At 45.4% G+C, this 26,016-nt stretch overlaps 1 protein-coding gene across 1 annotated transcript in view; it reads left to right on the top strand.

Moving 5' to 3' along the window:
• Positions 1–1,437: 1,437 nt before the first annotated feature.
• LOC147419889 (uncharacterized) overlaps positions 1,438–26,016 on the top strand; it is a 47,982-nt gene continuing 23,403 nt past the window's right edge. The window contains exon 1 of the mRNA XM_086505854.1: positions 1,438–1,881. Coding sequence (XP_086361980.1) covers positions 1,438–1,881 — 444 coding nt within the window. The remainder of the gene's footprint in view (positions 1,882–26,016) is intronic.

The raw sequence follows: 26,016 nt of genomic DNA, 5'->3' as shown, positions 1-26,016 counted from the left end.
CGGGCCCTCAAGAAAGGAGCTCAGGTTCACCTCTGCATCATGCAGGCAAAGGAGCAGCCCACAGCAAGGCTCAACTCCATCAGCATCGAGCAGGCCAAAGTGGGTGACCCCTCCCTTACCCCCATCCTTCAGAAGTACAAGGATGTCATGCCTCCAGAACTCCCCCCCGGCCTACCCCCTCCACGTCAAATTCAACATGAAATTGACCTCATCCCAGGAAGCACACCCCCGGCGAAGGCCCCCTACCGCATGAACGACACCGAGCTCAAAGAGCTCAAGAAGCAACTCTAGGAATTGGAGGATCAAGGTTTCATCCGGCCCAGCAGCTCTCCTTTTGGGGCCCCAGTTCTGTTCTTCAAGAAGAAAGATGGCTCGATGCGGCTTTGTCTGGATTATCGGGCCCTCAACAAAATAACTATCAAAAACAAGTACCCAGTTCCCCTCATGGAAGACCTCCTGGATAGATTACAGGGTGCCAAATACTTCATGCGCATCGATCTCCGCTCAGGCTATCACCAAGTCCGCATTGCTCTTAAAGACATTGCGAAGACCGCCTTCCGCACACGCTACGGCTCCTGGGAATGGCTTGTCCTGGGTTTCGGTCTCACCGGCGGTCCTGGCACCTTCTGCAGAATCATCCATGACAGTTTCCGTGACATGATTGACGACTTTCTCATCACTTACATCGATGATCTGCTCATTTACAGCAAGACCTTAGAAGAGCACCAGAAGCATGTCGCAGCAGTACTCCAGCGCCTCCGAGAACACCAACTTTATGCAAAGCTAGAGAAATGTGAGTTCGCTGTCCAGAAAATCGAGTTCTTGGGCTTCATCGTCACGTCCGAAGGCATTATGGTGGACCCTAAGAAAGTCGACGCCGTCATCAAGTGGGCTCCACCGACCTCCATCAAAGAGGTCCGTGAATTTGTGGGTTTCTGTCAGTACACCCGCCGCTTCATCCGCAACTTCAGCAAGATTGCGGCCCCACTTATAGAGATCACCAAAGGCCACAAACCTTTTTAGTGGACATCTAGAGAAGAAGAAGCTTTTGAGAACCTGAAGATTGCCATGTGTAGTACCCCTGTCCTCCGACTACCCGACTTCACCAAACCATTTGAAGTACATACAGATGCCTTCGATGGTTCCATTGGTGGAGTCCTCATGCAAGAGCAGCAGCCCATCGCCTACGAATCTCACAAGTTCACCGATGTAGAAACAAGATGGACTACACATGAGAAGGAAATGCTCGCTGTCGTCCACTGCCTCCGAAAGTGGCGACACTATGTCCAAGACAAGCACACAAAGGTTTACACAGATAATATCTCACTCAAGTACTTCCAGACCCAACCAAAAATCACCCCCAAGCAAGCCAGGTGGCAAGATACACTGGCAGAATATGACATCAAGATCATCCACAAACCGGGCTCCACAAATGTCATGCCCGATGCACTCAGTCGAATGCCTACCCTCAATGCTATCTCCTCAGCAACCAGCATGCTACGCCAACGCATCCTCGACGCTCAGAAAGCTGACCCTGCTGTCCTCCGCATGCTCAACGACCACATCTCTGGTAAAGCGGCAGTGGGCCTCTTTGAAGTCAGAGATAACCTCTTCTATGCGCATGGAAAAATCTACATTCCCAATGACCCAGAGCTCAAGAAAGATCTCATGTGGGAAGCGCATGACTGCAAGCTAGCGGGACATGGTGGACAGAAAAGATCTTATGACAAACTCCACCAACATTACATGTGGCCCACAATGAAGGACGACGTAATCGACTACGTGCGTACCTGCCCAACCTGTCAACTGGTCAAAGCTCAACGAGTCAAGCCTGCTGGCCTCCTCCACCCCATGCCAACACCCTCCCAGCCTTGGGACATGGTAAGTATGGACTTCATCGTCAACCTCCCCCCCTCCCACAGCCACACTACCATCACGGTGGTCGTCGACTACTTCACCAAGCAAGCTCACTTCATACCTGCAAAGCCTCCCGTCACAGCCTACCAAGTAGCCAAACACTTCTTCGCCAAAGTCTTCAAATACCACGGCCTCCCCTTAGCCATAGTTTCTGATCGCGACACCCGCTTCCTCAGCGACCTCTGGCGCGAGCTCTTCAAGCTGCTAGGAACCTAGCTCCGCTTCTCCTCCGCCTACCACCCAGAAACCGATGGCCAGACTGAAAGAGTCAACCAAGGCATTGAAGACTACATCCGCAGCTACGTCAAAGCAGATCAGAAGGACTGGTCCGAATACATGGACGTCCTGGAATTCCACTACAACAACTCCATCCATAGCAGCACTGGCTACACCCCCTTCGAGCTCTCCACAGGTAAAGAAGTCATCACACCTCTTGCACTGGCAACCGACGACGTGCATGCCCAGGATCTGGAATGTGAAGAGTTTCTTCAACAATGGCAAACCCGCACGCAAAGGGCAAAGAAGAGTCTCGAGCAAAGCAAGGTACGCATAGCCAAATACGCCAACCAAAAGCGCAGGCCTGCCGAACTCCTCCAAGAAGGTGACTTAGTCCTCGTCAGCTCCCAGAATATCACCCTCCCTCAAGGCCTCTCCCCGAAGTTCAACCACCGCTACTATGGGCCATACAAAGTGCTGAAGTCCTACAACGACATCACCTACAAGTTGGACCTCCCATCACACATCAACATCCACAACGCCTTCCATGTAAGTCTACTCAAAAGGTTCGTGCCGGATAACACCTATGGTAGAAGCCTCCCCGAATATGTAAAGGATGGCCCGCCACATGAGCCGGAGGCCATCCTAAAGTCGCGTTTTGGGCGCCGGGGACAATTATTCTATGTCAAATGGCGAAATCGCCCTATGACGGAATGCACTTGGGTACCTGAAGAAATCATCCTCCGACTTGGGAGACCCCTTGTGCTGCGCTTCTACAACATGCCAACTGAAGAGGAGGACAACCCACTAAATGACAACCACATAGAGTAGTCCTCCCCCCCCACTTTGTAACTAGCATCACCCTAGGTAGCTAAACATTTTGGTGGCAACATCTAACTCCCCTCCTTGTAAATATCCGCCCCAAAACCTCGGCATCAACTTTTGTATCCGCACTCCTCAAAACCCCGGCTTGACGTGGGCGTCAAGCTCTCTCAACCCGGGGGTGTATATAAGGGAAGTATGTGCCACTTCCCCCAACTTGCCAGCTCCGTTTTCAAGTGATTACTTGCGTCCCTTGTATTCGGCACTTTCTTATGATATTGATCATTCGTTTGAGTCCCTCATTCTCGTGTCCCTCTTGCGTTCAGTTTTCAAGTTGCGTTCTTGTATGTGCGTTTGCTTGCCTGCAGGTCCCGTTTGCATCGCAGGTGAGCCGGCGTGGCCCCGTTTTTATTTCGCGACGCCCCGAACGAGGGCGTCACATCAGCTTAATCATTGGCACATTCGAACCTCCTGCATAAGCTACCAGTTGTAGGTGAAAGCAAAACGCGCGACTCGCGTCATGACAGGTGAATTTAGAGAGAGAGAGATGTGGAACGCTGCCACTTGTTGGCGTCCTGAAGGCTGAGCTGGCGGCAAAAATTCTCTCCGACTCACAGAATATTTGGCCGCTTGTGGCAAAAACCGAGTCAACTGTCACTTCCTCCCCCGCGTGTAGGGGTACCTCACTCACCTACGAGAGCACTGCACTTGGAAGTTCGAACATAGGTAGTAGCCGTCAGGCTTTTAAGAAGCTGTCCTTCGCGTGATGAGAAAGTGTCCTTGTATTGGGCTCTGCTGGGCAGGTAAGTCGAGAACCTTGACTGCAGCTTCCATAGCCATTACACTCTCCTGAAAAGCTGCTAACGAAGCTGTAGTTTATAAACAAAACAAAAAAAGAAGAGTGCTGCGAATGGTTTCGCCCTCCTTCGCCATCCCCTGCTCCTACTCCTGCTGTGACTGGTTTCATTCTTCTTCCCTCCTGCCCATCGCACGCCACCTGCATCTGCACTCCCTGCCCGCCAACCAGGAGTCTATTCTCATTTTAGAGACGATTCTTAAAAATCGTTAGCACATACTACGTAATGGCTATTCTCGCTCGACTCTGAATCGTGATGAAGCCGAATGGCGAAGACTCGGAAGACCGAGAGGGAAGTGAAGAGGAGTGGAAAGAGGACACGATGACGATAGTGAGGATGATGATGAGGACGTTGATGATTACTAGTCGACAGTGATTCAGAGCAAGGCAAAGAAAAAAAAATCGGTAAGTGATGCATATTGGGGGGGGGGGGGGGGAGAGAGAGAGAGAGAGAGAGAGAGAGAGAGTGAAATGAAATGTTATATTAAACGTCTTTAAAAGGCCAAAATGAATTATGAGACCAAATTGATTCAATCTTTGTCGATCTAATCCAATGTCCGCGTACAAAAATAAAATGAAGTAAACTGAAAGACTAAAGACTAAAACTAAAAAACTGAAAACCTAAAATTATTATGAGACTAAAATCATCATCATCATCGTCAATGCCCGAGGATGCCCAACATTGGGTGTTGTCAGAGAAAGTATTGCATCGGTCACACTGAAGAGCTTTGTCAATGTTTGCTTTTGTAAATAGTCGTAACGGGCGTCTCCCATATCGTGCTAGAATAGTCCTGATCCTCTGGTGAAGCCTCCGTCGATGTCGTGGTTGCCCTTATAGACATGGGCACCTAGCTTTCCTGACCTCGGCGGCTCTGTCCACTAATAAACCTTTGGTATAAGTGGGCTCTGAAGTCTACCGTGCATGTTAATCTGGCTGTTGTGTCCCTGCTCTAAAGAAGTCAGTGATTTCCCTATGTAAATGTCTCCCATTGCTTGGTCTCCTCAAGAGACTCTCCTTGTGTCTAGCAAAAACAACCCGAGGCATCTTTGATCCTGATATCTCATGACTCTAGCCAATAGCCCAAAGCCATCTCTGAATAGAGAGTGGAAGAGGCCTTGTATCTCATAGTATACCGGACAATGACAAACGTGATGTAACTTTGTCTCTGGCTCAATATGACACAATTGGCATATCCTCGCTTCTGCTAGTCTCAATCTCTAGCTGATGCGATGATGTGCGCATCTGACCAATAGCGCATCATATCCCATAGGATAAATGAGTGTCCATATGGGCCGGTCTGATCACATATCCATCTTCTGTTTGTTAGTTAGTTAGTTAGTTAGGTGAGAGAGAGAGAGAGAGAGAGAGAGAGAGAGAGAGAGAGAGAGATGAAATGGCCAAAACGACCTATGAGACCAACAAGTTACAAACTGGTGAATCTAATACATAGAAGGAGTGGATCAGAGAGCAAGGAAGTGATGGATCCTTGTATCTCTTCTTCTCTTCATCAAAAAGGTTTCGCTGACGTCTTTAAGGTAAGTTAATTGCTCGCCAACGTCTTCTCTTCATCAGAGGCCAGGAGATGAGGTAAGTTAATTGCTCGGCGATGTCTTCAAGGTAAGCTTTAGTCTACTTTTTGTGTTGTTTACAAAAGCCATATTTGGCTGCTCCATCCTTCTCACTTTGCTGCAAGCGAAGTGTCTTTTCCCAGCAAGCGGCCGGCGTAGCTTTGCTGCCTAATAAATATTTGTGCAAGCGGCACCCAACTCCAAAAGTCCCCACTACATTGAGTTGAACACCAAGCTCCATCATGCCACAGAGGCGACGACCAACCACATAATTATGCGATCCACAAGAAAAATCCCCCAGGCCCCCACGATCATTCCCTTTACAGCTCAATCCATGCAATAATTGCCCTCTAACTTGTCACGTGCCCAGTGCACTTGTGCCACGTGGACATGCTTTTGCTACAGTCTAGCGTTAGTCTTGATTAGCTTAGAGCCAAGTTGCACCCGTGTCAATGGGGGTAGTAGGGGGAGTGGGCTGCACAGAGCTGCACCCAACTTCCTCTCAGCGCAAAAAAGACCAGCAAAAAAAACACCAGCACACATGCTTTGTTTTCATTGGCTCTTGTAACCCTGCGATGGAGGAGGAAGCAACTCTCTCGTAACCCTCGTTTAAGCCCCCACGTTTTCAAAGTGACAACAGGGTTATTGGTAGCGTTCGAATTTCGTGCAGACGTTTTCGGAATTTTTGAAGATAGTAAATATGCTCCCCCTACTCCCCCCTCGCCCCCTCCGTGTGACCCGGCTCTTAGGATCTAGCCTAGCATTTTGTGAGCCTCTAGAAGGACGTGCATGATCATGCCGGTCATAGTTGCATAGCTTCTCTTGCACATTACAACATTTCGGAATATAGGCATTGTACCGCATATGAACCACCTCTAGCATGGCATTTTATTATTAAGTGACCTTTCAACTTCCAAATCATGGAGATCAACCAAAGGCCTGCTCGACCCAGCTTTTTGCACCTATTTATGCATGCCTTGGGACGCCAATAGAGAGCAGAGGAGCAAAAGTAAGTGCCTCTCAAGAAGCACCAGCAAGATTTTGCACCAGCAAAAGCCAACGTTTCTTTCATCAGTCGGTAGCATTTTCAGCCACCAAAATGCCAGCAGCCCATCAGCGTTTTTGGTTAGTTTTCAGCCCTTTCATCATTGCCAATAGTTCCCCCATCACAACAGATTTCAGCCTTTAGCCCATTAGTATGTCACGTGACACATCCAATCCTATGTGTTCGTGGACAAGCTACAACATGATCAGGGTTTAGTTCAGTCGAGTCAGTCTAGAATAGGAAGTGATCTGGCACTTTTGTGAGTCTGTTCGCAGACTGTGCATGTCCAGACACTTAGTGTAGATGCATATCCTCTGGTTGCACACATCATGATCATAAGCATTCCCATTAGAATCCATCAGAATCCTTCAGGGGAATTTTCCAGTGCATTTAGCCTATTTTTCCTATTTTTGACATTTTTTACTTATTATTTTTAAGTGACTTTTGTTGGAAAGTAGGTAGGGCAATTTTGCTAAGTTAATATATAAGCAAATCAGAGTTAGCACTTTCTGGCAGAAGAGGCAGCAGGAGCACTCGCTCAACAGGCAACTTCTCAGCAGAACCAAAGCCCTAGCGTTTTTGCTCCACAGCAACCACTTAGCGTTTTTAGACTAGATCAGCCAGCGCTTTTGCTTTTGCAGATCCCTGGCGACGGAAGACTCAACAAGAGACCTAGCGTTTTGCAGTTGTAGGCCATCCGGCGACAGCAGAACCATTTTCAGTCCTAGAAGTTTTGATTTGCTGATTAGCCCCAGCGTTTTGCAGATTTACCGCGACGGAACATCCAGAATCACCAGCGTTTTCAGTTTTCAGCCCTTAGACACCGCAGATCGAGTCCCGAACCTCGTAGATCTCACCTTCCCGCAGCAGTTCCTCGCCGCACGGTCAGTTTCCACAAGGTTTACAGTTTCAGCCCGGAAAACGCAGATTTCAGCATCTGCGTTTTCAGCACGTCGTAGTCGCATCGTCGCCATCGACGTTGTCAACGACATAGAGTCAGCATTCAACAGATAAAGATTTGCAGATTTCAGCCCTTAGCATTCTCAGATTTCAGGCCGTCTCGTCGTCGTCCTCATCATCGTCGGCAAGTCCATGCATTGTAGAGATTGTGCAATCATAAGTAGACCACTCTCGCCATAGAGGGTGGGGCCTTCGGAGGAGGGTTTTACGTCTCTGGTGTCGTATTCTCTTCCCTCTCTATCTCTCAGTCTCATGCACTTGCACACACAGTGTCCATTCACTTTGTTATGATCATTGCACCCTCTCATTAAGAACAGAAGGCTCTCCCTTCCATAAGAACAAAAAGGAACCTTGAGCACATTATGGGGCACTCATCTTGAGCAAAGTTCAAACATTCATTCCACTGCACCTTACATTGGTATCAGAGCTTTGGCAGTGTTCTGTATCACTTAAGGAAAGAATCACAAGAATTTTTTTGCTTGTTGCGGTCGCACGAATCCAAGTTCACTTGGGCATGTCGATTCCTAATCGTGCTTTGAAGAGTGACAAGAATCCCAAGAAAGAAGGGCTTGTCCAGCCTCCCCTTGTGCCTCTTTTCACTCATTGAGAGCGGACCGTGCACTTAGCGGCCGGCCAATCGACGTGAGGTGGGAAAAAGCAACCTTGGCGTGAGCGCAAGGCCGCCAAGGGGTGCGCCCGCGGAAAAGAGGAGAACTCGGGTGAAGAGAAGATCCTTCTCGAACACAGATTGCAAGCAAAAGAAAACCCTCAAGAACCTCAAGACCCTAAGACCCTCAAGAACCCAAGTACCCAAGAACCCAAGTTCCTTGTGAACTTAAGAACCTCAAGACCATAAGAACCCACAAGAACCCACGACTTAAGAATGGTCATTACTCGAAGCGGAATGGATACTTCGCTTAGAGGTGATGAGCATGAGAGAGGCGAAGAAGAATTTTCCCCATCAGGAGGTTTTTCTGACCCTCCCCCTTCCCCTCTACGTCAAGGATTGCACTAACTCCTATGGAGGCTTTGGACTAGATGTTTATGGAAAGGAAGTTAGAACGCAAAGCAAGAAGAGCAGAAAGAAAAGCAGAAATGGAGCGCGAACACCAAGAAAGAATGGCAGCCATAGCGCGTGAGAGCGAGTAAGCAAGCTTGGAAGCCAAACAAAGATAAGCCGAATTTGATCGCGAGAAGAAAGCAAGAAAGGCAATGAACGACCGGCACATGGAAGAGATGTTGTGACTTTTTTCTCAAGTGCAGGCGCACTTTGCACAGAATCAGGAGAAGGAGACTCTATCAGTCTCTTCTTCTCTAAAGCAAGACACATGATTTGCATGAAGATGATTTGAATGACAATGCTCAGCATGATGATTTGAATGCCAATGATTTGCATGATGATTTGGATGATAATGATGAGCATGATGATTTGCATGATCAAGATGCGATTTCTCACAAGCATGATGGTTTGCACGACCAAGATGTGATTTCTCACAAGCATGATGAGTTGCATGAAGATGACGTGATTGTTCACAAGGATGATGAGTTAGTTGATGCTTTTTCTAGCGAAGCTAGCCTCGTTTCAAATTCGATCAATCATGAAGGATCGATCTTGGCTCTCGAGCCTAAGTCCACAGAACCCCTTCAGGAAGAACCGATCTTGGCTCTCGAGCCTAGGTCCAAAGAAAGTATTATGTGTTTGCATGATTGATACGCACGCATTGTTCGAGTGTTTCATTCGTGATCGTTTCCTGTATTTTAGTCGTCGTCTTTATGTGATCCCTTTTCAGAGGCATGACATATTGTACGTCGAGCACGTTTTTAGTCATGAATGAGCATGAATGTATGCGGATTGTTCATGAAGTATGTATGTAAGGAAGTCACATTCCATGTCTCTTCCTTGGCATGACACATTAGTAGAACGAGTACATGAAAGTATCAGCACCAAGCATGGGCATTTTCGTTGCGAATTGCCACAGTTGATTGATTTAGATCAGAAGAGAAAGATTCGATCTCATTGTTTGCGTGTGTGTGGTGAACGGTTTGGAACTCCGTCTCTTTGTTCATCTACATTGCATGCACAGTCTTTGAGGAAGACGAGATTTTTTCCAGTCACTTTACATGGAATAGGAATGTTCATGGTTTTGTGTTGAAAATGGTTTCAGGAATTTTCAGCCATGGAGATTCTTGAAGAAAAAAGAAGCATGACTCTCGACAAAGTTGAAGCATTGAAGGAGCCACCGAAGAATTTGTGTCGCTTTCAGCGCGGCCCAAAGAAGAAGGCGTTGCAGACCTTTATGAAGTTCAAATACCGCACGACCCACACATTAGAGTGGGCCGACGAAGAGTCCCTTCTAGGATTCCGGATGCTATTGGAGATCTCCCTCGACGCCATACAGTTCGGTACCAGTACCTCACTTTGAAAAGGAGGGGATGTCACATGATACATCCAACCCTATGTGTCCGTGGACAAGCTACAGCATGATCAGAGTTCAGTTCAGTCAAGTCAGTCTAGAATAGGAAGTGATCTGGCACTTTTGTGAGTCTGTTCGCAGACCGTGCATGTCCAGACACTTACTGTAGATGCATATCCTTTGGTTGCACATCGCATGATCATAAGCATTCCCATCAGAATCCATCAGGGAATTTTCCAGTGCATTTAGCCTATTTTTCCTATTTTTGACATTTTTCACTTATTATTTTTGAGTGAGTTTTGTTGGAAAGTAGGTAGGGCAATTTTTCTAAGTTAATATATAAGCAAATCAGAGTTAGCACTTTCTGGCAGAAGAGGTAGCAGGAGCACTCGCTCAACAGGCAACTTCTCAGTAGAACCTACGCCCTAGCGTTTTTGCTCCACAGCAACCACCTAGCGTTTTTAGACCAGATTAGCCAGCGTTTTTGCTTTTGCAGATCCTTGGCGACAGAAGACTCAACAAGAGACCTAGCGTTTTGCAGTTGCAGGCCATCCGGCGATAGCAGAACCATTTTCAGCCCTAGCGGTTTTGATTTGTAGATCAGCCCCAGCGTTTTGCAGATTTACCGCGATGGAACATCAAGAACCACCAGCGTTTTCAGTTTTCAGCTCGACACCGCAGATCAAGTCCCTAACCTCGCAGATCTCACCTTTCCGCAGCAATTCCTCGCTGCGCGGTCAATTTCCACAAGGTTTATAGTTTCAGCCCGAAAAACGCAGATTTCAGCATCTGCGTTTTCAGCACGTCGTCGTCGCCATCGACGTTGTCATCGACATAGAGTCAGAATTCAACAGATAAAGATTTGCAGATTTTAGCCCTTAGCATTTTTAGATTTCAGCCCGTCTCGTCGCCGTCGACATCATCGGCAAGTCCAAGCATTGTAGAGATTGTGCAATCATAAGTAGACCACTCTCGCCATAGAGGGTGGGGCCTTCGGAGGAGGGTTTTACAACGTCTCTGGTGTCGTATTCTCTTCTCTCTCTATCTCTCAGTCTCATGCACTTGCACGCACAGTGTCCATTCACTTTGTTATGATAATTGCACCCTCTCATTAAGAACAGAAGGCTCTCCCTTCCATAAGAACAAAAAGGAACCTTGAGCACATTATGGAGCACTCATCTTGAGCAAAGTTCAAACATTCATTCTGCTGCACCTTACATAGTATCACCATTGATTTCAATTTTCAGCCCATCGTCGTTCTCGGCGATAGCAGATCAGCCCACAGCCTCGTCATCGTCGTCATCATCGTCGTAGTACCAAGCATCTCTAGCAGTACCTATTAGCACCTCAACAACACCAACACACAAGCACCCCTCGTCGTCGTCGACGCGGTACCCCAATGTAAGGTGCAGCGGAATGAAGGTTGACTTTGCTCAAGATGAGTGCTCCAAACTGTGCTCAAGGTTCCTTTTTCTTAAGGAAGGGAGAGCCTTCCGTGCTTTAATGAGAGAGTGCAAGTGATCACAAACAAAGTGAATAGACACTGTGCGTGAAGGTGTTGAGACTGAGAGATAGAGAGAGAAGAATATACGACACCAGGGATGTTGTAAAACCCTCCCAAGGGCCCCACTCTCGATGGCGAGAGTGGTCTACTATTGATTGCACAATCTGGTACAAGATGCTGATGCAAGTTGCGAGGCTATGATGCTATGTGGATCTAAGTCTATAGATGACGAGAACGGCGACGACGACGGCTGAATCTGCTATCTTCTGGACTGTTCCTTGTCTACTGAATTCTACTGCTGCAAACGTTGCCCTTGCCAATGCAAAACACTGCCTTTGTTGCTAAAAAATGCTATGTGAAGCAGGTGCAAAAACGCTGAGTTGTTGGCTGTATCTGCTTAGGAAAAACGCTATTTCTGCTGCTGTTTATTTGTTGAATATTTGCTGCAAACGCTGGCCTGATGGGGATGAAAATGCTGCTGCAAATGCTGATCTATGGTTGCTGAAATCGCTAAGGGCAGGGGCTTAATTTGCTGTCTTGAAACGTTGAAGTGGATGGCTAAAGTTGGTGGCTTCCCATGTTGAAAACGCTAGGCTTCTGGGCTGGAAACGCCAGGTTCTTGGGGGTAGTCTTGCTTGAGATGGTGCCTGTTGAGCAATGCTCCTGCTGCCTCGTCTGCCAGAAAGTGCTAGCTTTGGTTTGCTTATATATTATCTTAGCAAAATTGCCCTACCTAGTTCTCAACAAAAGTCACTTAATAAATAAGTGAAAAATGTTAAAAATAGGGAAAGTAGGTTTAATGCAGTGAAAAATTCCCGTGATGGATTTTGATGGTAATGCTGATGATCATGATGTGTGCAACCGGAGGATATGCAACTAATTTAAGTTTCTGGACATGCACGGTCTGCGAATAGACTCACAAAAGTGCCAGATCACTTCCTACTCTAGACTGACTTGACTGATTGAATCCTGGTCATGCTGTAGCTTGTCCACGGACACATAGGGTTGGATGTGTCACGTGACATTCCCTCCTTTTCAAAGTGAGGTACTGATACCGAATTGTATGGCGTCCAGGGAGATCGCTAATAACATACGGAATCCTCGAAAGGACTCTTTGCCGGCCCACTTTGAAGTGTGGGTCGTGCGATACTTGAACTTCATAAAGGTTTGCAACGTTGGCTTCTTTGGGCCGCGCCGAAAGCGACACAAAATCATTTGTAGCTCCTTCAATGCTTCAACTTTGTCTATGGACGTATGTCCATCTTCTTCAAGAATCTCCAAGGCTGAAAATTCCTGAAACCACTTCCAATACAAAAACATGAACATATCTATTCCATGTAAAGTGACTCGAAAAAATCTGGTCTTCCTAAAAGACTGTGCATGCAATGTAGATGAACAAATAAACGGAGTGCCAAACCATTCACCACACACACACAAACAACGAGATCGAATCTTGTCTTGTTGATCTAAATCAATCAACTGTGGCAATTCACAACGGAAATGCCCATGCTTGGTGCTTATACTTTCTTGTGCTCTTTCTACAACTATGTCGTGTCAAGGAAGAGACATGGAACGTGACTTCCTTGAATGCATACTTTTCAGCTTTTCATGAATAATCCGTATACATCCGTGTTCATTCATGAGTGAAACGTGCTCAACGTACAATATGTCATGTGTAGGAAAACGGATCACATAAAGACGCTGACTAAAATACAAGAAATGATCACGAATAAAACACTCGAACAATGCGTGCTGACTAATCACTCGCAAACATAATACTTTCTGGGGGGGTTCTTTGAACTTAGGCTCGAGAGCCAAGATCGGTTCGTCTTGATGGGGTTCTTTGGACCTCGACTCGAGAGCCAAGATCGGTGCTTCGTGATTGATCGTCTCTGCATTGAGGTTAGCTTCACTAGAGAAAGTATCAACTAACACATCATCCTTGTGAACAAACACATCATCTTCATGCAAATCATCATGCTTGTAAGAAATCACATCTTGCAAATCATCATGCTTGTCCTTATCATCCAAAGCATCATGCTCATCATTATCATGCAATTCATTATGCTTATCATCATGCAAATCATGTGTGTCATACTTTGGAGAAGAGAGTCTCCTTCTCCTAAATCCTTTCAATCTTCGCCTGCACATTAGAAATGAGAGATGGAGAATGAACAACTTGCTCTCCACGAATGACAAGGGGAGAGTCACTTTTGACATTGAAAGTGAACGTATTTTCCGCCCAATCAATGAGAGGGTTATGCTCATGAAACTTGCCCAAAATCATATCACATCCTGAGAGAGGAGAGACTAAATTTTTTCTACAAAAAGCAGCTTGTTGAACTGTAAACAACACATCAAGGCACTCTTCGTGATGAGAGAGTCCATACCAGGAGCGAAGCCAGAGACCTCAAGAGGAGATTTGTGACTAACCTCTAGGCGGGCTCTCTCAACAAGAGGGACTTTACATCATGCATACAGCCTGGGTCAAACAATATGACAAAACGCTGCCCCGTCATATGACCATAACATTTAATGAGAGACTCATCAATAGGAGGGTCATGAGAAACTTGGGGCACACTCGTGATGTCATTTGTTGCATTGATAGAGGAAGTGGGTTCTGTGGATTCTTTATATTTATTAGAGTCAAGCTTAGGACATGTTCTTTTTATGTGACCCTTAATGTGACAATGAAAACAACGACCTTCCTTAGAATAAGTGCTTTGCTCTTCTGCCGTGATGTATCCTTCTAAAATTCCTTGTGCTACCTTTTCATCTGGAGTGAGCTTAGGTTTAGCAATTGTGTTAGCTACCTTTAGGTTCATTTTGAGAATTCTTTTCTGAGAGACTATTGGAAGATTGGTTAGAAGAGTTATCGTTCTTACCATTCTTACCACTCTTATCCTTCTGAGGGTTCTGAGAAGTCCGAGAGGTACTTGTGGAAGTCTTGTTTTTCCTTAGGCTTTCCCTTGTTGTGCTTCATCTCCTGTGCGAGAGTAATCGCTACCGCCTTGTTGAGATAGATTGGATCGAACACCTCGACATCATACTTGATATACTCGTCCAATCCATAAAGGAATGCCTCCTTGCGCTTCGCATCCGATTTGCGTAATTGAGTACCGAGCTGCAAAACACGATTAGAGAAAGACATAACTGGCATACCATTTTTCTTGAGACAGCGCCAATCGTCCTTCAATCCTGCAAGATACTGAGGTGGCATAAACCGCGTCTTGAGCTTATCTTGGAAATCGGCCCAATTGAAGGAAAGGGGCGTGAATTTGTCGGCTTCCTTTAGGTGGGCGGCTAACTGTGCCTCTTGCCATGCGTGGTACCAATTGATGGCATCACTGGTAAGGTACATAGCTGCCGTCAAAACCTTGCTATTTCCTGTTTTCTTAGTCGTCGCAAAATAAGCATTAAGTTGATGCAACCAAGAATGAATAACCGCAGCATCCATCTTACCATCATACTCACTGAACTGGATCTTCTCTGTGACTGGGTTGTTGGAGTCCGAATCTCGGCTTGCGCCACTTGATGAACTACCAACATCTTTGGCTGGCTCGGACTTCGAGGCGAGAACCTGTTGAACCAATTCTTGCGTGCGCAGTTCTCTCTGTGCCTCACGATCGGCCTCCAAGGCCGCTCGTCTTTCTTCGGCCGCCAAGCGCGCAGCACCACACTCATGCTCCAAAGCTGCCTTTCTTTTTGCTTTTCTTTCTTTTCGTTCCTTGTCCGCCAAGCGCGCTTGTTCACGCTTGCGAATCATCCGTTCCTCGAAGGCTGCCTGCCGTTCTTGTTGTTATGCCATCATGTCCATCATCGTCTTGACCAAAGCCTCCATAGGATTTGGTGCAATCCCTTGCGTAGATGGTGAAGGGGGAGGGTGAGGAAAACCTCCATGGTGAGGAAATTCTTCTTCACTACTTTCATGCCCATCACCTCCATGCGAAGTATCCATTCCGCTTCCGGTGATGAACGTACATTGTGATCTTGGTTCTTAAGTTCTCGAGGAACTTGGGTTCTTGTGGTTCTTGGGTTCTTGGGGGTCTTGAGTTCTTGAGGTTCTTGAGGGTCTTGAGGTTCTCGAGGTTCTTCTTTCGCTTGCAATCTGTGTTAGAGAAGGATCTTCTCTTCACCCGAGTTCTTCTCTTTTCCGTTGGCGCACTCCTTGGCGGCCTTGCGCTCACACCAAGGTTGCTTTTTCCCACCTCACGTCGATTGGCCGGCCGCTAAGTGCATGGTCCGCTCTCGATAAGTGAAAAGAGACACAAGGGGAGGCTGGACAAACCCTTCTTTCTTGAATTTCCTGTCACTCTTCAAAAACAAGATTAGGAATCGACACGCCCAAGAGGACTTGGGTTACGTGCGACCGCAACAAGTAATTTTTTTTTTGTGTGGCTCTTGTGGTTCTTTCCTTGAGTGATATAGAACACTACCAAAGCTCTGATACCAATGTAAGGTGTAGCGGAATGAATGTTGACTTTGCTCAAGACGAGCGCTCCAAACTATGCTCAAGGTTCCTTTTTCTTAAGGAAGGGAGAGCCTTCCGTGCTTTAATGAGAGAGTGCAAGTGATCACAAACAAAGTGAATAGACACTGTGCGTGAAGGTGCTTAGACTGAGATAGAGAGAGAAGAGAATACGACACCAGGGATGTTGTAAAACCCTCCTCCAAGGGCCTCACTCTCGATGGCGAGAGTGGTCTACTATTGATTGCACAATCTGGTACAAGATGCTGATGCAAGTTGTGAGGCTATGATGCTATGTGGATCTAAGTCTGTAGACGACGAGAACGGCTGAATCTGCTATCTTCTGGACTGTTCCTTGTCTGCTGAATTCTACTGCTGCAAACATTGGCCTTGCCAATGCAAAACGCTGCCTTTGCTGCTCAAAGATGCAGGTGCAAAAACACTGAGTTGCTGGCTGTATTTGCTTAGGAAAAACGCTATTTCTGCTGCTGTTTATTTGTTGAATATCTGCTGCAAACGCTGGCCTGATGGGGATGAAAACGCTGCTGCAAATGCTGATCTATGGCTACTGAAATCGCTAAGGGCAGGGGCTGAATTTACTGTCTTGAAACGCTGAAGTGGATGGCTGAAGTTGCTGGCTTCCCATGCTGAAAACGCTAGGCTTCTGGGCTGGAAACGCCAGGTTCTTGGGGGTAGTCTTGCTTGAGAAGGTGCCTGTTGAGCAATGCTCCTGCTGCCTCTTCTGCCAGAAAGTGCTAGCTTTGGTTTGCTTATATTTTATCTTAGCAAAATTACCCTACCTAGTTCCCAACAAAAGTCACTTAATAAATAAGTGAAAAATGTCAAAAATAGGAAAAATAGATTTAATGCACAGGAAAATTCCCGTGATGGATTCTAATGCATTCTGATGGTAATGCTGATGATCATGCTGTGTGCAACCGGAGGATATGCATCTAATTCAAGTGTCTGGACATGCACGGTCTGCGAACAGACTCACAAAAGTGCCAGATCACTTCCTATTCTAGACTGACTCGATTGACTGAACCCTGGTCATGTTGTAGCTTGTCCACGGACACATAGGGTTGGATGTGTCACGTGACACCCAACATTTAGCACCCCTTGTGTTTTGGCTTGGCTCTTGCCTACTAGCTCAACGTAGGGATCATTCAACGTAGGGATCATTGGGACCTCCGTGTCCTTAGCACCCAAGTACCTTCAGTACCCAAAGTACCCCGCAATACCTAGTACCAAAGTATCCCGTAGTACCAAACACCAAGTACCCGCAGTACCTAGCACTTAGCCTCTCAAGTACCAAGCACCCACCGCAGTACCCCTCAACATCTACCGCAGTACCCTTTTGTTTTCCAGTAGTACCAAGCATTTGCATCAAGTACCCATTAGCATCTCAGCATCTTAGCATTTAGCATCATTGTATTAGCATTTGTGCAAGTAATAAAGCAAGTAACAACAGAGCAAGGGGACCCTTGACGGTGGTTGGGACCCGACATGCGGTGTCGTCTCTCTCTTCTCTCTCTCTCTCTCTCTCTCTCTCTTTGCATCTGTCTCATTCATTCTCATCATTTAGAGTCTCTTTTTAAGTGAAATAAATTAACCTTGTGTTTGTGCGGAGTAGATCCGAGCTAAATCCTTAAATACTTCCGTTGCACCTAACATTGGTATCAAAGCTCTGTGTGTGCTTCAGCTTCGCGAACTCAAGGGAAGAACCACCAAGAACCCAAACAGAACCAAGAACCCAAGGAACCTCTCTTAGTTTTATTTTTCTCAAAGAATCTTCGTGCCCCAATCCCGGACTTATTAGCACCCTTAGTCCAGCGTGCATTGGGCGCGCTCCCGTCTTCATTGTTATGTCTTTGAACGAAGATCGACATTGGATATACAAAAATCCAGATCTTGAATACCAAGAGTTGCTTGCCTTGTATGCAGATATGGAAGGAGTTGGAGAAAGGATCCCTAACCCTCTTCTGCATTTGTATTCACATTCGCATGTAGCGTGCATCTACTTTCGTCGACAAGGAACCCTAGAAAATACCTCCCAGCACCCTTATTGTCATAATAATCAATATCTAATTCTCCTAAATGATTTTCTCATATTAAACTGATCATTTAATGTGGGGAAGTGCCAAGGGAGAAAAAGCTAGAATATTGGTTAAGTTAGCAGACCGGCCACAGTAGGGATCCAAAGGAGGGAAAATAGGGATCCAAAGGGGGGGCCATCTGCAAAAGAGCCATGTGAAACAACGGGCTAAAAAGACCCTAAGGTTCAGCCCATTAAGACTTCCAAAATGCTAAGGTTCCAAAATTCAAAGGTTGTGTCCAAAGGTCAACCTTAGGGAAAATTGGATGCTTAGTGTGTGTGCCCAAAAAGTCTTTCTGCATCCCTACATGGGAGGGGGCGAGCCCCAAAGCTAGGGGATGAGAGAGAAAACCACACACACACACACACAGGCTCCCTTTACACAAAGGGAATGAGGGACACATGTCAGCTCCCTAGGCCAGATGCCCACAAGGTGTGCCCAATTCCTATTGGAAGACCCTTGAAGTGGACCAATGAGAATTAAGCTAGAGTAAATCTAGTTTAATTAATTTAAAAACATTTAATAAAAGAAACCAATAAGAATTAAGTGTCCTAGAAGACTATTGGGCAGTCTCCCAAGGGGTCCAATGAGCATTCAGAAGCCCCATGGCTTGCCTGATTCCTATTGGCCAGGAGGCAAAGGGGTCCAATGAGAGTTTAGTTTAATTATTTAATTATCTAAAGCTCTCACAAAAGGGGAAAGGGGGACACGTGTCAGAAGGCTATCACTTATGCTGCTTAATTCCTATTGGCTTGACCTGGGGAGGTCCAATGAGGAAAAAGCCAGCCTAACTTAGCAGCTAGGGCTCGCCCAAGAGAGAGGGGGGGCTGATTTTTGCTGGGCATTCACTCTCACACTCTCACACTTGACCATGTGTGAAGGAAAAACACTCTATCTCCTCCCAAGCTTTAATGGAGAGCTCATCACCTACTCCAAGCTTGTGAGATAGAAGCCTACATCAACACTCTCTTGGCATGTGGATGCAAATCCAACCAAGAGCCAAGCTTCAATGCATGCTCATCTTCTCTACCAAGCTAATTACTAAGCTAAGCTATGCTAATATGAGTGATTATGTGAGGAGATGTACTTCTTTCTCGTAAGATACTTCTTTTTCCTCTCAATCTACTCTCATACCCTGCTAGCTCTCACCATCTTCGAAGGTGTGTGAGGTCTTGGGTCTGAGAACGGGGATAATTTAAGTTGTGTTTGATTAAGTGTTTTGCTTGGTGTATGAAGCTTCCATCTTCATTGCACTAGCTAGTCTTGAAGGAACACAAAGAATTGTATTGTACAATGTCTCTCTTGATGGGAGAAACCATAATACAAAGCCTTTTGGAGGGGGGACCGGCTCCATGCAAATCCGGTCCTCAACTGTTGTCAATAGTTTAATTGCTCTCTCTCTCTTTTGAAAGTATTGTCGATGCTATCTAACTAGGTGTTATGCTTTTTGTTGCTCTCTCCACCCAAGCACTCTTGTAATTATCATTAGGAATCTATTCTAATGAAATGCCCACTATGTTCATGCTAATTTCCGCTACAAATAAGATTCTAGGCCATTAAATGTTACATTGGTATCAGAGCTCAAGGTTTCTCTTTTCTTGCTCAAGAAGGGAGGTCCTCAAGCTAGCTACAAATGGTTGGTATTATTAATTGCCTGTGAGTAAGTAGAATAGGGATTTTTCAGCCTTGCAGTGCGCCTGCCTTTGTGCAGTTAACGGGGCATCACCGTCGAGAGCTATGGTCTTAATAGTGGAGTCCTACGGGGCTTGCCTACGGCTTAACCACTATTGAGCTATTAGAGGCTTGACAGGAGCCGGTGCTGTTTTGGTGTCGAAAGACCCTCTCTTCTATTCCTTGCAATTAATGGTATTCGAGCCGCGGGTACAGTAGCTTGAGTGCTTTTTCTAAAGGGGTAAAGAGGAGTAGCAACTAGGGCTTGAAGTGCCAAAGTACACCTAAAAAGTTTACACCTAAAAATTGTTAGAATGGTTGACAATATTAAAGAGAGTGAAATTAATGTTGATAACTTTGATTTTGCTCATGAGCAAGCTACTAATGATGCTTCAATGCTTGTTAATTATCTTGTTTCTAGGCTTCAACAAGCCATGGGCAATCCATCTCTCCAAAGTGAAGTGCAACGGCAGCTCCGTGCTCACGGGATTCTCCGAGCTCATCACCATGACGAGAGAACACCTAGGAAGCCTCCTTGTGAGACTACCAAAAGAGGTCTCTCTCCGATTCGGGAAGAAGAAGAGAATCCATATGAAGGGCTCAAGAACTTACTTCTTGATGATGCATCTCCTTCCCAAAGGAGAACTCAAGAGCCTCCATCGAAGGAACGAGAAAGAAGCGAGTCTCCCGCCACCTCGGCGGAGATGGCTCCACGAAGACGGCGGGCTAAACGCTCTCCATCACCACCAAAGCGGAGAAGACCATCACACTCTTCTCCACGCCATAATTCAAAGAGGGATGATAAAAAGCAAGAGAAGAAAAAGGCGAGAAAGAGGACACCCTCTTCTCCATCTTCTTTATCCTCTTCCTCTTATGAAAGCTATGGTGAAGACGACAAAGATCAAGACAAGAAAAAGGCGAGAAAGAGGTCACCCTCTTCTCCACCTTCTTCAAATTCTTCATCTTCTGAAGAAAGTGATGGTGCAACTTTTGAACCATCAAAAAGAAGAGGCCATAGGAAATCCTATGCCGCATGGAAGAGGTCGTCCAAGCTGAAGAAATTCAAAGAGGGAGGGAAGAGCATCTCTTTCCTTACCTATGATGGCACCTTCGGTGCTACAGACAAAGTTTTGGCCTTTATCCAGCAATTCGATGCGGCGTTTGGAGATGAGGGCTTCACGGAGTCCTCTAAGCTACGCCATGTAGCTATGCACTTTCAAAAGTCCGCCAGACAATGGTGGTCTAGCCTACGAGCCAACGGTGAAGCTCCACGAACATGGAAGGCTTTAAGAGCTTCCATTATGAAGCAGTTTTTGGCCACCGATGCCAAAGACAAAGTACTCACCGAATGGCGAAGCTTAAAGCTCTCTCCCAATGAATCCATCCACAAATATGTAGACAAGTTTTGGGACCTACAACTCAAAGCCACTGTCTTCAAAAAGTTGGATTTTGGAGAGCAAAAGCAACAATTTTGTGCGGGCTTAACCGAAGAAATGGCGGAGTATGTCAACTCCCAAAGGCCACGTACCATATCGGCGGTAATACACCATACTATGGTGGCCTCGCGAATCAATTTCCAAACGGGGGGTAAAAGAAATAATAAGCCCCCGGAAAACAAAGGTTCCAATGAGCCTAAGGGGAAGGACAATGTCCAAAAGTCTCCTAAGGGCAATTCCAACAAAGCTAAAGAGAAGGGAGTTTACAAAGGAAAGAATAAACTCTCTCCTGAAGAGCTTGAGCGTTATCGTAAAGATAACCGGTGTTTCAAGTGCGGCGAACAAGGGCATGCGTACCGCGCTTGTCCCCAAAAGAACAACCGCCAAGATCCTCCTAGAGCTTCTTTGGTTGAAATCCAAGAGGAGGAGATTCACCAAACTCACCACAAAGGATCTCCTCTATGCCATGCTTGGGGAAAGGTAAGAGAACATGATGCTTTTATTCTCTTTGACCCTGGTTCTACTCACAATTTCATATCTATGGAGTTAGCCACCAAGCTAGGCATACAATCCTACGAGATGGGAGATATCCTACCCGCAGACAGTGCCTTCAAGGGGCAAGAAGCTTCAGTCACTCCCTTAATCGGGAAATTGAGGCTTCATGTCCAAGGCTATGTGGACAAAGAGGATTTCTTTATCTCTCCTCTCAAGCATGAGGATGTAATCCTAGGGGCACCATGGTTTGACCGTTTGGCTGCCCATGTTAAATTTCCTGAAAGGAGAATCTCCTTTAAGTTCAGGGAAAAGGACATGTATATAGATGCTAGGGAGATGGGTAACACCATCCCCATTGTACATACACCAGCTTTCAACAAGTCAATAAAGAGCTCTATTTCCGTGTACATGATTTTTGTTAAAGATTCTCAAAATGAACCTAATGCTTTAGCAAAAGAAAATAAAAGCAACCAAAAGGAATTAGAGTTATCCAATTTTCTCAAGGGGTTTCAAGATGTCTTTATTGACGACATCCCTGTGAGCTACCTCCTAAACGAGGTAATGACGACCATGCAATTGAACTTCTTCCAGGAAGTTCACCGCCTAACAAACCTCCTTATAGAGTTTCTCAAGCTCAACAAGAGGAGATTATGCGGCAAGTGCATGAGTTAATTGAGAAGGGCATGGTTAGGCCTAGCTCATCTCCATTTTGCTCACCTGTGCTATTAGTGCAAAAGAAAGACGGCACATATCGTATGTGTGTCGACTATAGAGCACTAAATAGGATCACTATCAAGAATAGGTTTCCCGTTCCACGGGTAGAAGACCTATTTGATAAGCTACAAGGATCGACCTACTTCAGTAGGATTGACCTAAAAAGTGGCTATCATCAAATAAGGATAGTTGATCAAGACATTGTAAAGACCGCATTTCGTACTACATTTGGTCTTTACGAATACATTGTCATGCCTTTTGGCTTGACTAATGCACCAGCCACATTTAACCGCTTGATGGAGAAGCTGTTCAGACCTCATCGAACCTTCACTGGAGTGTTCTTTGATGATATTATCATCTACTCTAATTCATTAGAGGAACATAAGCAACACCTCCAGGTAATATTTCAAGTTTTAAGAGAGAATAAACTTTATGTTAATCGAAAGAAAAGTGAATTTTTCTTGCAAGAGATTCAATATTTAGGTCACATTATCTCTCAAGATGGAATCCAAATGGATCCATCCAAGTTAGAGGTAATAAAAGGATGGCCTAAACCAAGGAATCTTCATGAACTAAGAAGCTTTATAGGTATGTGTGCATACTATAGACGCTTCATAGAAAAGTTCTCACAAATTGCGGGACCATTACATGACCTAACAAAGAAAAATGTTAGGTATACGTGGTCTGCTAAGGAGAACAATGCTTTCGAAAAGCTTAAAGAAAAGCTTATCTCTCAACCTGTGCTTACACTACCGGATCTCTCAAAACCATTTGAGGTCCAATGTGATGCTTGTGGTGATTGCCTTGGGGCTGTTTTGCTCCAAGAAGGGCACGCCATAGGCTATGAGAGTCGAAGACTCGACCCTGTTGAGCAAGCTCTAGGCATATACGAAAAAGAACTCCTTGCAGTTCTACATGCCTTAGACTCATGGAAGCACTATTTATTGGGGACTCCTTTTATTCTGCGAACGGATCACCAAAGTCTTAAGTACTTCATGACGCAGACCAAGCTCTCCGACAAACAAATGAGGTGGGCAAATTTCCTTTCGCAATTTCATTTTCATATTGCTCACATTGCTGGCAAGCATAATCAAGTAGCCGATGCACTCTCAAGACGACCGAGAGTGAATGCGGTTTCCATAGCAACTCACAATGATCTATCTTTAATGATAGATGAGTATGCTATTGATCCCGATTTTAGAGATGTGATTTCAGCCCTTGCCTTAGGGAAGAAAGAAGAACCATTTACTTTACAAGATGGCTATCTTCTCTATGGCAATAGACTCTGCGTTACTAACTCACTACGTGAGAAAGTAATATATGAATCTCATGCTCCCCCATATGCGGGGCATAGAGGGATTCAGTCTACCCTAAAGGGAATTGAAACATATTTCTATTGGCCTACCATGAAAGTGAACATACATGAGTATGTTTCCAAATGTGTGGTATGTCAAAAGACAAAATTTGATAGAGGGAAGCAACTTGGATTGCTTCAACCCTTGCCAATTCCTAATTCACCGTGGGAGAGCATATCCATGGATTTTATCTTTGGATTGCCTAAGTCTATCCATGGGAATACGGGAATATGGACGATAGTAGACAGGTTCAGTAAACAAGCTCATTTTATACCTGTCAAAAAGACTATCAAAGCCCATCAAATGGCAACCCTCTTCATTTCACAAATTTTCAAGTACCATGGCTTGCCAATGTCCATAGTGTCGGATAGAGATCTTAGAATGACCAGTAATTTCTGGAAGGGTCTCTTCGAGAATTTAGGAACAAGGCTAAACTTCTCTTCGGCCTATCATCCACAAACTGATGGCCAAAGTGAAATAGCTAACCTAACTATTCTCGATCTACTAAAAGCCTATGTAACGGAAGTAGATCAAAGATCCCAATGGGAGAAGTACTTACCCTTAGTAGAGTATGCTTACAATAACACTGTACATACTTCTACAAGAAAAGCACCTTTCGAGGTAATTGAGGGAAGATCAAAAAGTCCCTTGCTACTTAAGGTACATGGGAAGATCTTCGCTGCAGATGAGTATAGCCGAGACCTACAAGAATCTTTCCAAAAGATTAAGGATGCTATCTCTATCTCACAGCAAAGGCAAAAGGCTGCTGCTGACAAGCACAGAAGAGCCCAAGCCTTTAAAGAAAACGATTGGGTCTTGTTAAAGTTTCCCAAGGCTCGCTTAAGGCACACGACGGGCAAGAATCCTACGGGCCACCAAAAGTACTATGCTAAACTAGCAAAAAGGTACTATGGTCCCTTCCAGATTCTTAGGCCAATCAATGAGATGGCCTATCAACTTAAGTTGCCCAATCATTGGCTCATACACAATGCTTTTCATGTGAGCCTCTTAAAGCCTTACAAAGGAGAGCCACCTCAAGAACCAACTATTGAAGACCCACCGGAGATCGAGGACCACGAGGAGGTGCTGCAGCCCGAGTCCATTCTCCGACATGAAGACAAGGTATTAAGAGGCGGTAAGACTATCCGACGATATCTTATTAAGTTTAAGAATTATCCTTTTGAAGATGCTAGATGGATGCAAGGCATACAATTAAAGGATAACCTAAACCTTGTCAATGCTTACAATGCTTCCCAAGAGTAAGCAAATGTACAAAATGTTAAAAAAAATGAACAAAATTTTTTGTCTTATAAGACTCTTTTTCTTTATTTGTGCACAAAAATAAAGTAGTATGCATGCTTAGATCAAGTTTGTGGAGACGACGTCTCCCAAACACCAAGTAGAGCTTGTCACTCTACTATGGAAGACTGATAGGACTAATGTGCAGACATGCGTGCGGCAGCCTCAGGCTCTCAAGCGCCAAATGGACTAGTCATCCATTATGGAATGATGTCGTAGGGTAACATAGGGATCCTCTACCCGCTAAGAAAAGGACTCATGCATATGCTTTATCTTCTCTACACCATAGTCGAGGACGACTATGATTTCAAGAGAGAGGTAATGTCATAATAATCAATATCTAATTCTCCTAAATGATTTTCTCATATTAAACTGATCATTTAATGTGGGGAAGTGCCAAGGGAGAAAAAGCTAGAATATTGGTTAAGTTAGCAGACCGGCCACAGTAGGGATCCAAAGGAGGGAAAATAGGGATCCAAAGGGGGGGCCATCTGCAAAAGAGCCATGTGAAACAACGGGCTAAAAAGACCCTAAGGTTCAGCCCATTAAGACTTCCAAAATGCTAAGGTTCCAAAATTCAAAGGTTGTGTCCAAAGGTCAACCTTAGGGAAAATTGGATGCTTAGTGTGTGTGCCCAAAAAGTCTTTCTGCATCCCTACATGGGAGGGGGCGAGCCCCAAAGCTAGGGGATGAGAGAGAAAACCACACACACACACACACAGGCTCCCTTTACACAAAGGGAATGAGGGACACATGTCAGCTCCCTAGGCCAGATGCCCACAAGGTGTGCCCAATTCCTATTGGAAGACCCTTGAAGTGGACCAATGAGAATTAAGCTAGAGTAAATCTAGTTTAATTAATTTAAAAACATTTAATAAAAGAAACCAATAAGAATTAAGTGTCCTAGAAGACTATTGGGCAGTCTCCCAAGGGGTCCAATGAGCATTCAGAAGCCCCATGGCTTGCCTGATTCCTATTGGCCAGGAGGCAAAGGGGTCCAATGAGAGTTTAGTTTAATTATTTAATTATCTAAAGCTCTCACAAAAGGGGAAAGGGGGACACATGTCAGAAGGCTATCACTTATGCTGCTTAATTCCTATTGGCTTGACCTGGGGAGGTCCAATGAGGAAAAAGCCAGCCTAACTTAGCAGCTAGGGCTCGCCCAAGAGAGAGGGGGGG

This window comes from Adiantum capillus-veneris, chromosome 29 (genome assembly GCF_014529385.1).
Source record: "Adiantum capillus-veneris isolate H3 chromosome 29, ASM1452938v2, whole genome shotgun sequence".
Lineage (NCBI taxonomy): Eukaryota > Viridiplantae > Streptophyta > Polypodiopsida > Polypodiales > Pteridaceae > Adiantum > Adiantum capillus-veneris.
The sequence above is the reverse complement of the archived record's forward strand: the minus strand, read 5'-3'. Positions and strand labels throughout refer to the sequence as shown.